The 14,885-nt window shown below is 40.8% G+C and overlaps 1 protein-coding gene across 1 annotated transcript; it reads left to right on the top strand.

Annotated features, from left to right (window-relative positions):
• Positions 1-5,030: 5,030 nt before the first annotated feature.
• On the top strand, positions 5,031-6,982 carry LOC121385927. Its single transcript, XM_041516720.1, has 3 exons — positions 5,031-5,532; positions 5,657-5,838; positions 6,890-6,982. Exons 1-3 carry the CDS (start codon positions 5,031-5,033, stop codon positions 6,980-6,982), a joined length of 777 nt encoding a protein of 258 aa, XP_041372654.1.
• Positions 6,983-14,885: the final 7,903 nt, after the last annotated feature.

Below are 14,885 nucleotides of genomic sequence, written 5' to 3' on the forward strand. Positions count from 1 at the left end.
ACAACTATTAACATTCATAGAAATAGATACAGACATGACTTTTTTTCTTCTTTTTTGTTTTTATTTACAGATAGGACTTGCCCAAACAGTGTCACTGTTGTGATGACATATTGGAAGATGATATCCATTTTTTGTTTATATGTCCACTATATAGCGATTTAAGAATAAGATATCTGTCTCTAAAATACAGGTGTCATCCCAGTAGATTAAAAATTACAATTTTATTAAATACAGAATGTCATACACAAAAGTGGAATTTAAGTAAATTCATTTGTGAAGCACTTAGAATTTGGGAAGTATTCTGTAATAGTTCTGTCATTTGGCATAGATATTATGATTGGTCTCCATATTTCATATGTATGTGTTGATGTCTGCGCTACTCTCCTTGTAACAGGGTGGTCAACCCTAACAATGAAATGAATAAATAAATAAATAGTCTGTAGATTCCTCGTCTAATGGTGGTATCATTTTTAAAAAATACAGCTTCTGGACAAATTTCTTTTAGGGACCGTAACACGTCAAGATGTGGAAGTGGCGACTTTTCATCTGCTGTATCATTCTCAACAGCCCTTTTCTGCGTTTTGCCAAATGCTGTCGGTGCGTCATGTATAGTTGTGAGTACCAGCTGTAATAAATAAGTCACAATTAAAGGGACATTCCTGAGTTTGTTGCATTGTAAGATGTTTCCGACTAATAAAATAGTTCTACGATTAAACTTACATATTAAATATATTTTCTTGTTTAGAATATCAGTGTCTGTATATTCAATGTGTTTCTGGTCGTCTTAATATTTGTAAGAAGCCCAAACTAGATTTTGTCTTCAGATAATTTCGTACGTACGAAAAAACATATTATAAGTCTATAAGAATTAAAATGAAATGTAACCTAGTACAAATATGTAATTGCAATCGTTAAAAAAGTATCTGTTAGTCGATAACATCTTAAAAATGCAGCAAACTCAGGATTAAAATAATTAGTACTATCTCTAGACAGAGCATGTATCTTTTGGTTGGATACATTTTAGTTTGGGTACTGTTTTTTTTTTAGCTGTTCCCATTGAAATCATGTGTTTTACAACTAATAGCCAATGCTTAATCAGTCAGTATGGCGGCCCAAAACAAAATATCTGGGCCGCTAAATTTAATTGATTTATTGATCATCGGCTATTGGATGTCAAACATTTGGTAATTTTGTATACTCTTAGGGAGGAAACCCAGTCCATTTTTTCCATTAGTAGCAAGAGATCTTTTATATGCACCAACCTACACAGGATAGTACATACCACGGCCTTTGATATACTAGTCGTGGTGCACTGGCTGGAACAAGAAATGGGCCTACTGATGGGGATCGACCCCAGACCGGCCGCGCATCAAGCAAGCACTTTACCACTGGGCTACATCCCCCCACCCCCAAATGTTCATATTTTAGATGTTTTAAATAATTAAAGTTAATTATCAATTTTGTTCAATAAATTTATATTGATTTGAAGAACCCATCTAGATACCAACATATATGTTATTGAAATTTTCCAAATAATTACAGGAAGTATTTGTTTTTTCAAACCTAATTATACTTTAAAAAAAAAAAAAAAAGGGGCGACTAACACCATTTCTTTTTTTTTCTTTTTTTTCAGTCACAGGTAAAGTTACGCTTGTAAGCAAACTTTATGTTTATCTCTAGAATATATATTTTTTTTTATCAAAACGTGAAATTACACTTGTACTTGCCTCCTTTCTATACGTGGAATTTCATTTGCAGGCTTTACTTGTGCATGATTTCTCTGTCAAGCCAGTTCCTACAGCAAGATTCACTTTAAATAGCATAGCAGCAATATGACTGTACACTTTTCCTAGTTTGAAAAGAATAATCAGAATTGACTTACAGCTATTGAAGATGTACATATATCACTTGAAAACGTGGAAAGTGCATGGACAAAAGCAGGCCTTGACCGTAACGTTTGTCAGGTTATGAAATGTGGTAGCCCTTAGTAAAACTTGGTATTCCCATAATTTTAATAAATAAAAAAAAAAGCAAAATCATTTATTTTTATTTAAACATGTTGTTTTAGGTGGAGGGTTTTAAGGTGTTTATGCGTCTTGTTGATTCCAGAGTAACTGGATGTGCAAAACAAGTGGAGTAGCCTGGCGGACTACCGGATTTAGATAGCTGGTAGCCCAAGTCAGAAATTGGTAGCCAAACACACTGGGCTACTGCTAAGGTCGAGCCCTGAAAAGACGGAGTCATTTTTGCTAAGCTAAGATCGGACGAACGAATAAAAAAGAAAATAAACATAAGTGATTGCTTGATCGGACGAACGAATAAAAAAAGATAATAAACATAAGTGATGGCTTGATCGGACGAACGAATAAAAAAGATAATAAACAAAAGTAATTGCTTGATCGGACGAATGAATAAAAAAGATAATAAACATAAGTGATTGCTTGCCACATAGTTAGGCTTCCAATACCAAAAAAATGCCAAAAGTGTTAGATGATATGTGAACAATAAAACTATGTTCCTTGTTCGATGTGCGTGCCCTCAAAATTTTGTTTGAATATGTGTTGTTGTTGTTATTTAACATTACTGATTAATTTTGTTTCTACCAGTGATGTTTTTCGTCATTGACAAGTCAAGTTACTTAATAATCATAGTATTAAGATAATATGTGTTGATGATGTAAGTAGTAGGGTCGGCACTTGAGCCCCAAAATATGCAAATGAGCTAAGTCACGTGACCTGGGCGTGGCCTCTTCTGATTGACTGATCTCTAAGCGTGGGGTGTGATGTTACGGGGACGCTAACCTTGACCTACTTCGAGTACATAGTCCTCTGGGTTAATGACTTGGACAGGTGTGGGATGGGCGTGGGAACCTGACCTTTGTGTCAGGAAACACCGGATGTCGACCAGATTTATGGGTGTGTTAACCGTCGGGGACCCTTTGATGTACAGGAAACAGATGGTGTGGAAGTCGTTAATGGCCCATAGAGTGGTGTCGAATGACGGGGGGGGGGGGGGGGGGGGGGACTTATCTGACTGTGACAGCTGTTTCTTTGATGTACAGGAAACAGATGGCGAGGAATTCGTTAATGGCTATCAGATGGCAAGATAGCGTGGGTTTTATGAGTGTGTTAACCGTCGGGGGTCTATACAGGAAACAGATGGGGCAGAACATTTTTAATCAGATGGCAAGATGGGTTTATCCACGAAAATTCCACGATGTTTGAAACGTGCCCATATATGGTCATGGCGTGGGAACAAAATGAGTCATCCCAGAACGTGTTCAGCCACGTCTTGACCTCGAGATAGCGTGGGGATGCTACCTTGGGGCCCTATAAAAAACCCAGATTCAGGACGCTTGCCATTCGCTCAGCGACACTGCTAGAGAGACGACGTATACCGTATTGCGCTGTACTTCGAAAGAAGAAACTGGCATCCAGATGTAACAGAAACACTACAGAGGGTCTTGTCAAAAACGAAGAAAATGAAACGAGATACAAACTAGACCTTGGCGGTAACGTCTACGTCCTGGCTAAACTGTGGAAGGGGGACATTGCCATTCACGTTCGTCAGTTCGACGAGGACCGTGGAACATTTTCCTACCAAGAAAGGTGTTTCTCTGACGATGAAACAGTGGTTGGAACTGGCCACCTTCAAACGGGAAACATTACAACATCTCGGTGGGAACGTTTATGTCGAACGTAGTTATGCCAGCGTGGATATTCGTCAGTGGTGGTATTGTGATCAAGAACTAAAACCCTCCTGCTGCGGCGTTCGACTGACTGCCGAACAGTGGAAAGAGCTCCAGAAATGATTTGACACTATCTACGACTTTGTGCCGGAACTGAGAGACGTCATACCGTGTCACCAAGATCATCAGAATCTGATCGGTGCCATAGAGTGTTCGGAATGCAACCCGAGATATTAGACCTGTCCAGACATGCTCGGTGACGTCACGGGAAAACCCCAGGACGTGTTTGGACATGCTCAGACATTATGCATATAAACCTTAGATTTAAAACTGTTCGTCATTCTTCAGTCGACCGTTGTAGATGGAAGACGTGTGCTCCAGAGATGGCATCGGGATATTCGAGAATGGACAGCAGCAGTAGCAGCAATTGTAGCAGCGGTGACGATGTCTTGATGCAAATGTTCCGAAAGACACATGATCAAATGCAAAAGAGTGCCTACCAAACCAGAAGAACATTTCATGGATCAAACGGACGCTGCTCGTGAACCCGATGAAATCGTTGATGAAGAACCCATGGATACCCGTGAACCCGTTGACGAAGAAACCATGGATCAGACGGATGCTGCTCGAGAATATATAACAGACTCAGCTCCCTACGATGATGCCTACGACGCCGATGACGAATGGGATGGCCTTTCGAGACATTACTTGTTCTGCTATCGTCCCAAAATGAGAGGATTCTACAGACGACTCTACACATTTGGTCAGTGGCCTCTCAAGATGAGACAGAGACCGAAGGAACTCGTTAAGGCTGGTTTCTTCTACACCGGAGACCACGATGCCGTCGTCTGCTACTGTTGTGGTCTACGGGCCTACGGATGGCAGAAGTCAGACGATACAGTGATGGAACATTACAGACTGCCCCCGAGATGTCCATTTATTCGAAGGGCGACCACGATGCTTCTATAAACATTTATTGCTTGTATGTTTGAACTGTAGTAAAAATAAAAGTTTAATCATGTTTTTGGTTTGTTTGTTTTGTGTTTTGCTATAAATACAGGTGTTGTTAGAAACAGATATCATTTGTTTGAAATGGCTGATTGGGAAGAGTACTTACGCTCCATCTATTACGATACCAAATATCCAGGTAGTTTCTCGGGACCGGCCAAATTGTACAAGGTCGCGAAAGCGGAGGGGAAATTTAGTAGTTCCCTAAAACGTATCAAACAATGGATGAGAGGTCAAGAGACCTACACCATGACGAGACAGGTGCGACGTAAGTTTCCATGAAACCAGACGGTAGTGGAAGTGTTGGACATGGTCAGCTTGGCCTAATATAACGATGGGGTCAAATATTTACAGATCGTCATCGATCTGTTCTCCAGATATGTTTGGATCTATCCATTCAAGTCCAAAACGGCCACATCGAAGGTCGAAGAACTTACAAAATTGTGGGAATCGCAAGACATTTCTGCTGCTGCCCAAAGATATTTCAGTCCAATATAGGTTCTTTAAAGGACGTGGTGTCGTTCACTTGTTTTCCTTAAATGAAACAAAGGCCAGCTATGCCGAACGCGTGATCAAAACCATCAAAATGCGCATTTACAGACACATGTTAAAAACGGTTTCCTACAGATATCTGGACGTGTTACAGGACATCGTTCAGAGTTATAATCACACGCAACACCGCATGTTGGGACAGAGTCCGGACAGTGTCACTAAGAGAAACGAGGGCGAAGTCAGATTAGCTCAATATCTTATCAAGAAGTCAGATAAATCCCCAAAGAAAAAGTCAAACTTCACATTTGAAGCGGGAGACAAGGTGAGAATCAGTCACCTGAAGGGTAAGTTCGATCGGGAATATCAAAAAAAAATGGTTGGGGGAAATCTTCAGCATCGAAAGAAGATACTGGTCTCAAAACAAAGATATGTACAAACTCATGGACTGGGGTGGTGATTGTATCGAAGGGACATTCTATGCATTCGAACTTCAAAAGGTGACAGAAAATCCAGACCAGGTATACAAAATACAGGAGGTATTGAAAAAGAGAACTCGGAACAAACAGAAGGAAGTGCTGATCAAGTGGCTTCACAGGCCCAGCAAGTATAATTTGTGGATTCCCGAAACCGACCTGATTCAGTACCAGATGGTATAAAAGGGCCCAACACACGTTTGACTTTCATTAGCATGGAAGCAACCGTGGAAGAACAACCTCTGTCTCGAAGTCATTCACATTCACAAAGAGTGACATCAATGTGGTCTCCATGAACCTGGACGTTTTTTTGGAAACGTGTGGCCAAATTGGAAATCGTTTTCTTTTCTCAAATCATCGTCATATACGTCGTGGGCATTACGTGTATTGTTAATTTATCTCTAGAAAGAGGCAATTGCAACTTGTGGACGGCACTACTTAGTAGTAGCTTGGGGTATCTGTTTCCGAATCCTAAGATTAAATCTTACAAGCACCATGGATATCACCATTTTAAGTACTGATAGCAAAACTTACTTTTCAGACAACCAACCCTGGTCTTTTAGAGTCAATCTTTATGACAGACTACGTTTGGGCAAACAATCGGTGGTAGCAGCCACCGAAATCAACGTTCAGAATTAGGTCGTCTCGACAAAATCGGACTATCGCAATATTTACGTGTGCTCAAACATTTGTCACAGTTCACACATTGGAGAAAGAAAAGAATCTCTTTTGAGAAAGATCATTTCAGTTTTCACAATGTCATTACGTACCTCTGAGACTTGAAGATCTACAGATTGTTGACATCTGTATAGAAGATGCACATGGTAAACCAGCCTCATTCATCACGGGACCAGTGACAGTGACACTTCACGTGAAACAGCAACACTTTTGGTTTTGAAAGATGACCCAGTACATATTAAAACATTTCGAATATTTGAAACTGATGACAAACATACACGATTACCACATGACATTGGGATTGCTGAATGACATGAGTGGAGAACAGATGTTGGCCTTGGTGACCATAGCTTGAGAATTACTTGAAGGTCACATTTACGTCAAGACAGGAAAAAAACATAGGTTTTTACAGTTTAATCCTAACAACGGTTATGTGAACATGCTCAAATTGATCGCATCACCGGTTGTGACAGATGCAACCAGAAAGAGAATATTGAAATGAAACACGCTTCTGTTAACATTCATTTGGCATGTCGATTACATGAATCAGATTAAATCAGAGATCATACGATCAGTGGTCACCGATCGTTGGAGAAATGAAGGTCGGCTTGGCTCGCCTTTCTATAAAAAGGGCCTTGATTGAAATCACTCATCATTTAAGAGAGAACCTTCGAAGGAGCAACATGTCAGACCAGTACAAGTTGTACGTTCCCGACGTGGTGAAGTGGACCCGTTTCTACAAACTGCAAGCTCAAGGCAAACTTCAACCTCATTTACCCGTTCAACGTGGTGGGAAAAGTCAAATCATGTACAGCGTGGATCGATGTCTAGAACTCTACGATCCCACATGGAAAAAGAGGAAAAAAGAACAGGACAAACTCCCGGAACTGGAAGTGGTCATGGTATCGCCCACGCAACAGGTGGTGGAACAAGCCACGGCCGAGCAGAGACATCTTTGGAAGAGTATAAAAGGGAAAGCGCAAAGAGAACACTTCGAACAGCAGCAGCAAATGCAAGAAGACAAAATCGGATCACTTGAGTCAGTCAAAAAAATGGCTGCATACATGAATAACGATGAAGAAGAGGCCCATGCTGAAGAATTCTCTATCTTTGAACTTCCACGTACGTTCACTTCTGTTGAAAAAATCTATCACGAAGATAGGAGACCCACGTCCCAGATCATGATGAAGAGCAGCCCCGTGGAGTTTAACATCTATGGACAAGGTATCGATTACCTGAAACGTACTAAACTACACGTGAAAGCCAAAATCACCAAAGCCGATGGCAGTGCTCTGGTCAAAGATGAAAAAGTGGGACCCGTCAATCTGTGGCTTCAAAGTCTCTGGTCGCAAGTGGATCTGACACTCAATGGAAAACTCATCACCACCTCAACTAATCTGTATCCATACAAGAGTTATCTCAAAGTGTTGTTTAATGGCACGTCCACGGCCAAGGAAACATCTCTTCAGACTCAACTCTACTACAAAGACTTGTCTGATACTATAGACGACACAGACCCAATAACAGGTATCAACGGAGGACTCGTTAACAGAGATGTATTATGTGAATCAAGTCACACTGTGGATATGGAAGGGCCTCTGTACGAAGACTTTTTTGACATCAAAAGTTATCTCATCAATGGTGTCAATCTACAGATCAAACTGTTCCGGACCAGAACTTCCTTCCATCTGTTGGCAGGAGAAGATAAACCTGATTACAAAGTCAAGATCGAAGATGTGTACCTCAGAGTCTGCAAAGTGTGACCCAATATAGCCAGCATCACGGTCCAAGCCAAAACACTGCAGGACAAGGAAGCCAAATATCCATTCACAAAGAGCGACATCAAAGTGGCCTCCATCCACAAAGGACAACTGAGTTTCACCTGGGATCACTTGTTTCAAAACAAATGTCCCAACAAAGTCGTGGTGGCACTGGTCTATGCAGAAGCAGTGAATGGCAGTTACACCAAGAATCCATTCAATTTTCCCATGTACGATCTTAACACAATCGCCCTCTACATGAATGGTGAATCGTTACTGGCTCAACCTCAATAATCAGTACATCTGGGCCTACAACAACCTGTTTGAAGGAAGAGAATCCATCGAATTGGACGTGAACAGAGAGGATTTTAGAAGTGCATATGCTCTGTATCAATTCACGTTGGAACCTTACCACTTGAAGGAAGAATACCTGGATCTTATAAAAAGGGGTAATTTACGACTGGACTTACAGTTTAAAAAGGCCTTTCCAAAAACGGCCAAATGTTTGATCTACTAGGAAGACAACCTTCTGCTTCAAATCGATCGAGCCAGTAACGTCTTGTACGTGGAACAATGAACACGTTACAGTTGGAATGTGCTCTGAACACTGATCCAATTACGAGACAAGTCAGAGTGTATGCTGCAGACGAACTTCCATGTCACTGACTGACTAGTTTTCCAAGAGGATTCATCGTCAACACAGAACCATCAACCATGGAAGGACAACACTGGGTGGCCATATGGTTGGAAAGTGCCAAACACGGAGAATTCTTTGATAGTTTTGGAAAGCCACCTGAATACTACCAGAGAGTTTCAAACGTTCTTGCAGAAAAACAGCATACACACTGGCTACAATAAAAGGGTGCTTCAACACATGGACAGTGGCTCGTGAGGACTGTTTGCTTTGTTCTACATAGCGATGAAATCGACGGGATCTTCACTCAGAGACACACGAGAATCAACGAAGCTATCGTCCATGAAGCGATGGACAGTTGGGAGGTATGGCACTGCATTTTATTTTTACTACAACATCAATACAAAATCAACACAATATCAACACAACATCAAGACAGCACAACAACAGATATATTTTCAAACATTTTATTGGCTCCTGTTTCCAACAGTGAAGATAAGGGTTAAGTAGCAGACCTTTATTCCACTTTACAACGATTTCCATTAAAACTGTTTTATTTTCTTCTTAGGCTTTCATTCCGGTGACCTCTTCTTCTTCCATTTTCGTTCCTGAGGTATGCCTGGAGGTGGTTCACGTTTTGTAGGGGTGGTGCAGTCTTGATTTGCACGTCAGTCACGTATCCAACAGGTGACGTCTGTTCTCGACCTTTTCCATCTTGATCCTCTTCCTGACGTGGGACGTCCATCATCTTCCCTTTTAACAGACGCAGAATGTGTTTGGTCACGTGTTGCATCATACAACTTTTAAGATGGGTGCCACACTCTGTAACACGAGTAAGGCAACTCCAACTTGCAGCACTTGTTTCTTCTTTTTGTCAGAAATTGTCTTGTTCGCCAACACGCATAGCACTTTCTTGTGTTTCCTCAGCTTTTGGAGTGCTTGTTTGGAGAGGGGAACGTCACCGTGTAATATATTGACAAAGATGAATGTCAGAGTTCTCAGTTGAGCCTTGGTAATTCGTCGATTTACCAGACAACAGGAACTGCAGGAACGTCAGGTTCTCTCTGATGACTTTAGATATTGTGATGTTCGACCCTAAATGTCACGCTATTTATACTCTCGGCACGTACACGACGGTGTCTTCGTTAGGGAATACCTTGGTTCTCAGTCTGAGTTTATCATCAGCGTGGGGTGACATGTCCACCACCACGGCTGTGAATCCTTTGTGGGCATTGTTAAACAGCCACCAGCAAAACTCTTTGTGGGCTCCGTCACCTTCAAAAATGATCTGTCAGTGTACACAGGTATTTTCACAGGGTGACTTGGTGAAATGACCCTTCTTGTCTCGGGTGTTACATTTGTGACATCGAGATCCACAGGAATGGCACATGGATTGCTCGTCGACAGGGTCATCCTTGCAGGCTGGACAGGCCGATTGAGCCACCAAGTAATTGGGAAGGTGTTGATACTTCCCACACCAGGAGTTGTTGCAGTGTCGACACTGTTTGGCGTGACTGCAGGTATCTTCTCGACAGGTGTGACAGACTCCCACGGGTAGGTATCCCTCCTCGCATTTCATCATTTCGTCTTGGCAACATTCAAAGTCAAAAAAAAAAAAAATTGTTAGTCGCATCAATGCTTTTTGGAGCTTGGTAGCAGAGATGGTCTTCCAATACATAGTAGTCGCAGCCAGGGCAGTCCCATTTCCCACATACATGATCTTTAGAGACGTCCAGGACCTTCTGGCAGAAAATACACTTCCAAAAACCTTCGCAGTTGGAAGGAATGACGTGTCCCTTCTTGTCTTTCTTTTGTTGTTTGTGGCGATGGAAGCAATCCATGGATCGACACGTCATATGACAATGACGGCACGACATCTGACATTCGGTCTCTGGACAGTCGTCACTGTAGCAGACGATACAGCTGGTCGAGCAGGAATGTTTCTTCTTGTGATCGTAGGGCTTCAGACACATCTGGCAAAAGTATGACGCTGAGAAGAATCCCGCTATGTTGGCAATTCCGTGGAAGTGTGGTTGCGGCTGTTCCACGAAATAGAGGAACAGCCTGGGTTGTGTGGAGTCAGGGTCTCCGACTCTGATGAACTTGTTGCCGAGTTCGGCACTGACTACCAGGATCTGGCATTGCAGGAGGACTTTAAATGCTGGAATGTCGTTGAGTCTACAAGGCTGATCGGTGTGGATCCCAGCGAGTTCACAGAGCTTGAGGGCCACTTTCTTCTGTTCGCCACGATTCTTGTCTCTTAATTTCTTGTAGAACGATTCTGGTACCACAGTATTTTAATCTACTTGGACATTTGATGAGATCATTCTACTCGGTGTTGGTGACCCTGTGCAATTTGGCCCAGGTGACAGCAATGGCGCGGGACATGCACAGCTCGTCGTCATTGACGATTTCGAACAGGGGACATCTTCGTCTGGATGGAGTTGTCTTGCCCTTGTTGTTGTGTGATCCTTTTTCTAGATCCTCCAAGTGGCATCTGGATGACCCCGATGGTGATGTGGAAGGACTGGTCCAGTGCCAGAGTCTCGTTACTGTTCAGCACCTTTTCCAGTACTTTAAAGATCGCCTCGGCATCGAGTTGCTCCAGGGGCTGTAGTGGCACGATGATGGGTCCATTCAGATCGCGATGATGAATGATGACGCGACCCACATCGTTTTGTCGTGCGTCACGTTTGACCTCTTGCAGGACTTCGTCAAACATGTCGTGGAGATTGTTGTGGACTTCTCGTATACCTTTGCCCTGCCATGGTTCGTTGAACTTCACCTGATACGTGGTGTCGATGGCACCCAGCTTTTTGATGGTTCTTTCCCCTATTTTTGTTAAGTCGTAAGGCATTGGGTTGTTGTTGATGTTGTCGTCGTCTTCTACCACGACTGGACCAATGCCCCCAAACTGATTAATGGTCCTCTGTTTCTTGCTGGGGGATTTTCGATTTTTTTCTCGGGTGGAGCGTCGTCTTCTTGGGAACTTCGACGACACGTCGCCCTGTGACGTCTGAGATCGGGCATCCTCCAAAACATGGCATGACAAAAGTTACATGCTAGACCTTTGCCATGTTCCGCAAAGTCACCATCCTGGAGGCAGAGTCATGTTAACTCATCGATTTCTTCATTATCTGGGTGTTGTTGTTGTTCTGGACTTCATGGTTCACAGAGTTTCTCCACGAGCTGGGTGTCCATGTCTTCTTTTTCGCTGGGCGGAAGGTCGTCTTGATAGGCCGTCAACAGTTTTACGAGTTCCTCCATTTCAAGGTCCGAATATAGATCTTCCTTTTCCTCTGAGGTGATCTTTTGAAGATTGCCCACGGCCTTCTGGATCTCTTCGTCCGTAAAAGCCACCTCTGCCGGAAGATCCATTTCGTTCATCAGCTCATCGAATTTTACTTGGACCAGCCTGTCTTTGACGCATTGCAAATGACCTATGTGGTTCTACTTGGCAAAGAGTTCCAGGTGTCTACTGTGTGCAAAGGCAGCGACGAACTGTTCAATATTTTCCATGCCTGATAACAAACACGACCCTCACTCAAATTGTGCTCTACGAACGATCCATAAATATTCTAATAATATATAACATGGACTTATCATAAAAATATATATATAAAAATTGACTTAAACGTATATGGTAAGGGGGAGAACTCTTGGAGTCGTAATGCGAACACTATTTTTAAAATGCAGTTATTTCCCTTTGTTCGACATGTGTTACTCGTTAAGCTCTTGACACAGCACGGCGCGTGTTGTATGCTAGTCTGCCTTTCGCCGAGTTCATGGATTAAGCACGTGTGGCATATCGTCTGTCTGTCTGTCTGTCTGTCTGTTCTCTCTCTCTCTCTCTCTCTCTCTCTCTCTCTCTCTCTCTCTCTCTCTCTCTCTCTCTCTCTCTCTCTCTCTCTCTCTCTCTCTCTCTCTCTGCGTCTCTCTCTGTGTGTGTGTGTTTAACCGTTAGAGGTGCGTAGCCAATAGCTGTGGGTGTGTCAACCTCTATCAGGGGAGTCTCTAGCTAACTCTGTCTCTCTCTCATCTCAATGCATTACGACTCAACTAAAAACAACTTTAATACTCGAAATCACAAGGAGATCGGATTACGTTTTCTTGCTCGAACTACCAGCTCCGTATGGAATGATAATATATCGCGTGTGTTAAACTAATATTTCTACGTTAAAGGCTAGTTGCCCCATGCAATTTCTTGTTTATCTAATAAAGAAAGAAAGAAAGAAAGAAAGAAAAAGAAGTAAATTAATTATTATTACAGATAATTGAAGTGCTTTTCTGCACATACTTGATAAATCTGTGCACTCTCCATAGAAACATTCACTGTAATATATAAAACAAAAATGTTAATTTATAATTATTCATTTTTATTAATTATTAAGGTGCATTATCATTATCTAAATTCAGATTGCAACTTTCAGTAAGCATATAACCTCTTTCATTAAACAAGCCAATGGTCTCGGGGAACCATAGATATCCGTTTATGTTTTCAGCCAGTTTTCCACACCAGATCACAGTTAAACACGACAGATTGCCCAATGATATAAATAAACACCCTCAGCGTGCGCGCGACAGACGTTCGCATAAAAACGTACATCAAAGAGTTGTGTTCAGTAAGTCTTGGAGAAGATCAAAAAGCTAAGACGAATAGCTGTTCTGTCAAATAAATCGCAACGTGTGTATCACTCTTGAGTCACAATCTTGTTTATTTTCGAAATCCATCAATGAGCTTCTTCCAAATTGAATTTTAAAATTGTTTTCCAGTGAATGCTAAAAAGTTAATAAACACATCATCGGATTTTTTTTAATTGACCATTCGCGACACGTTTCTTTTGTCTACATCCCTTAAATACGACAGATATTCGGTATATTTGGCACCTTTTAGATTTTAGAAGAAAAAAACCCCAATATGACTTGCCACACCTTAAAGGAATTATATTGTGTCGTGTGCGGTTACTGCGCTTCGTAAGTATTTTTTACTTACTTACTTGCTTACTTACATACTTACTTACATACTTACTTACTTATTTACTTACTTACGTACGTACGTACGTACGTACTTACTTACTTAATTACATACTTACATACTTACTTACGTACGTACTTACGTACTTACTTACGTACTTACTTATTTACTTACTTACTTACATACTTACTTACTTACATACTTACTTACTTACTTACATACTTACTTACGTACTTACTTACTTACATACTTACTTACGTACTTACTTACTTACATACTTACTTACATACTTACTTACTTACTTACTTACTTCCTTCCTTACATACTTACTTACGTACGTACTTACGTACTTACTTACTTACTTAGTTACTTACGTACGTACTTACTTACTTACTTACTTACTTACTTACTTACTTACTTTTATTTATTTATTTTTAAGAATACCTTAACGTTTGTATAAATATATACATAGATTATCACGAATTTTATTTAAACAGTTATCATTTTATTTTTATTATTTTTGTTTACAGTATCGAGAAAATCCTGGAAGAATTACCCATTTTTGAGGTTGGCGTCGTTGGCGAATCGTAAGTATAAAATCTATAAATATACATTTGTTTGACCATTTGTAATCATGTATTTATAAGCACGTTTTGAAAACTTTATCCAATTTATAATGTAAAATGACTTTTATTTATTTTAGATCTCCTGCAAGACGCCAAACATCTATTTGTCAGTATTATAACCGGTCGGACACGTACAGTCTCATAGGTGTACTCTACTTGTCGTTGTGAGTAACTTCTTAAATATTAATTTCATTCTGCCTGTAAAAGTAAACCACCAGTAGTCTATGATATTTATTTTCAGATTCCTACCACCGTTATTATACAGTCAAGAAAAATTAACCCCATATATATATATATATATCAAATATGATTACCCTAATTTAAATCGTATATATTTTAAATCATAATCTTTCTTGTTCTTTTAGTGGTCTATAAACGTTAATCAGTTTTGTATATTGTGTTTTTATATTTATCACTTTTCAGATTCCAGCGGGATGAACCCCCGAAAAAAAAGAAAAAGAGAGCACAAAAGAATAAAATACCACATTATTTTAATTAGTAAATTGTAGCTGAATGTATTTATTTAGTTTGTAAATATTTTTTAACTTGTA

The sequence above is a fragment of the Gigantopelta aegis genome, chromosome 12 (genome assembly GCF_016097555.1).
Source record: "Gigantopelta aegis isolate Gae_Host chromosome 12, Gae_host_genome, whole genome shotgun sequence".
NCBI classification, from domain to species: Eukaryota; Metazoa; Mollusca; class Gastropoda; order Neomphalida; family Peltospiridae; genus Gigantopelta; species Gigantopelta aegis.

Coding starts and splice junctions, on each gene's coding strand:
- LOC121385927 (XM_041516720.1), top strand. CDS start 5,031: ATGGGGTCAAATATTTACAGATCGTCATCGATCTGTTCTCCAGATATG. Junction 5,533..5,656: donor GAGAATCAGTCACCTGAAGG/GTAAGTTCGATC, acceptor ATTGTATCGAAG/GGACATTCTATGCATTCGAA. Junction 5,839..6,889: donor ACCTGATTCAGTACCAGATG/GTATAAAAGGGC, acceptor TACATGAATCAG/ATTAAATCAGAGATCATACG.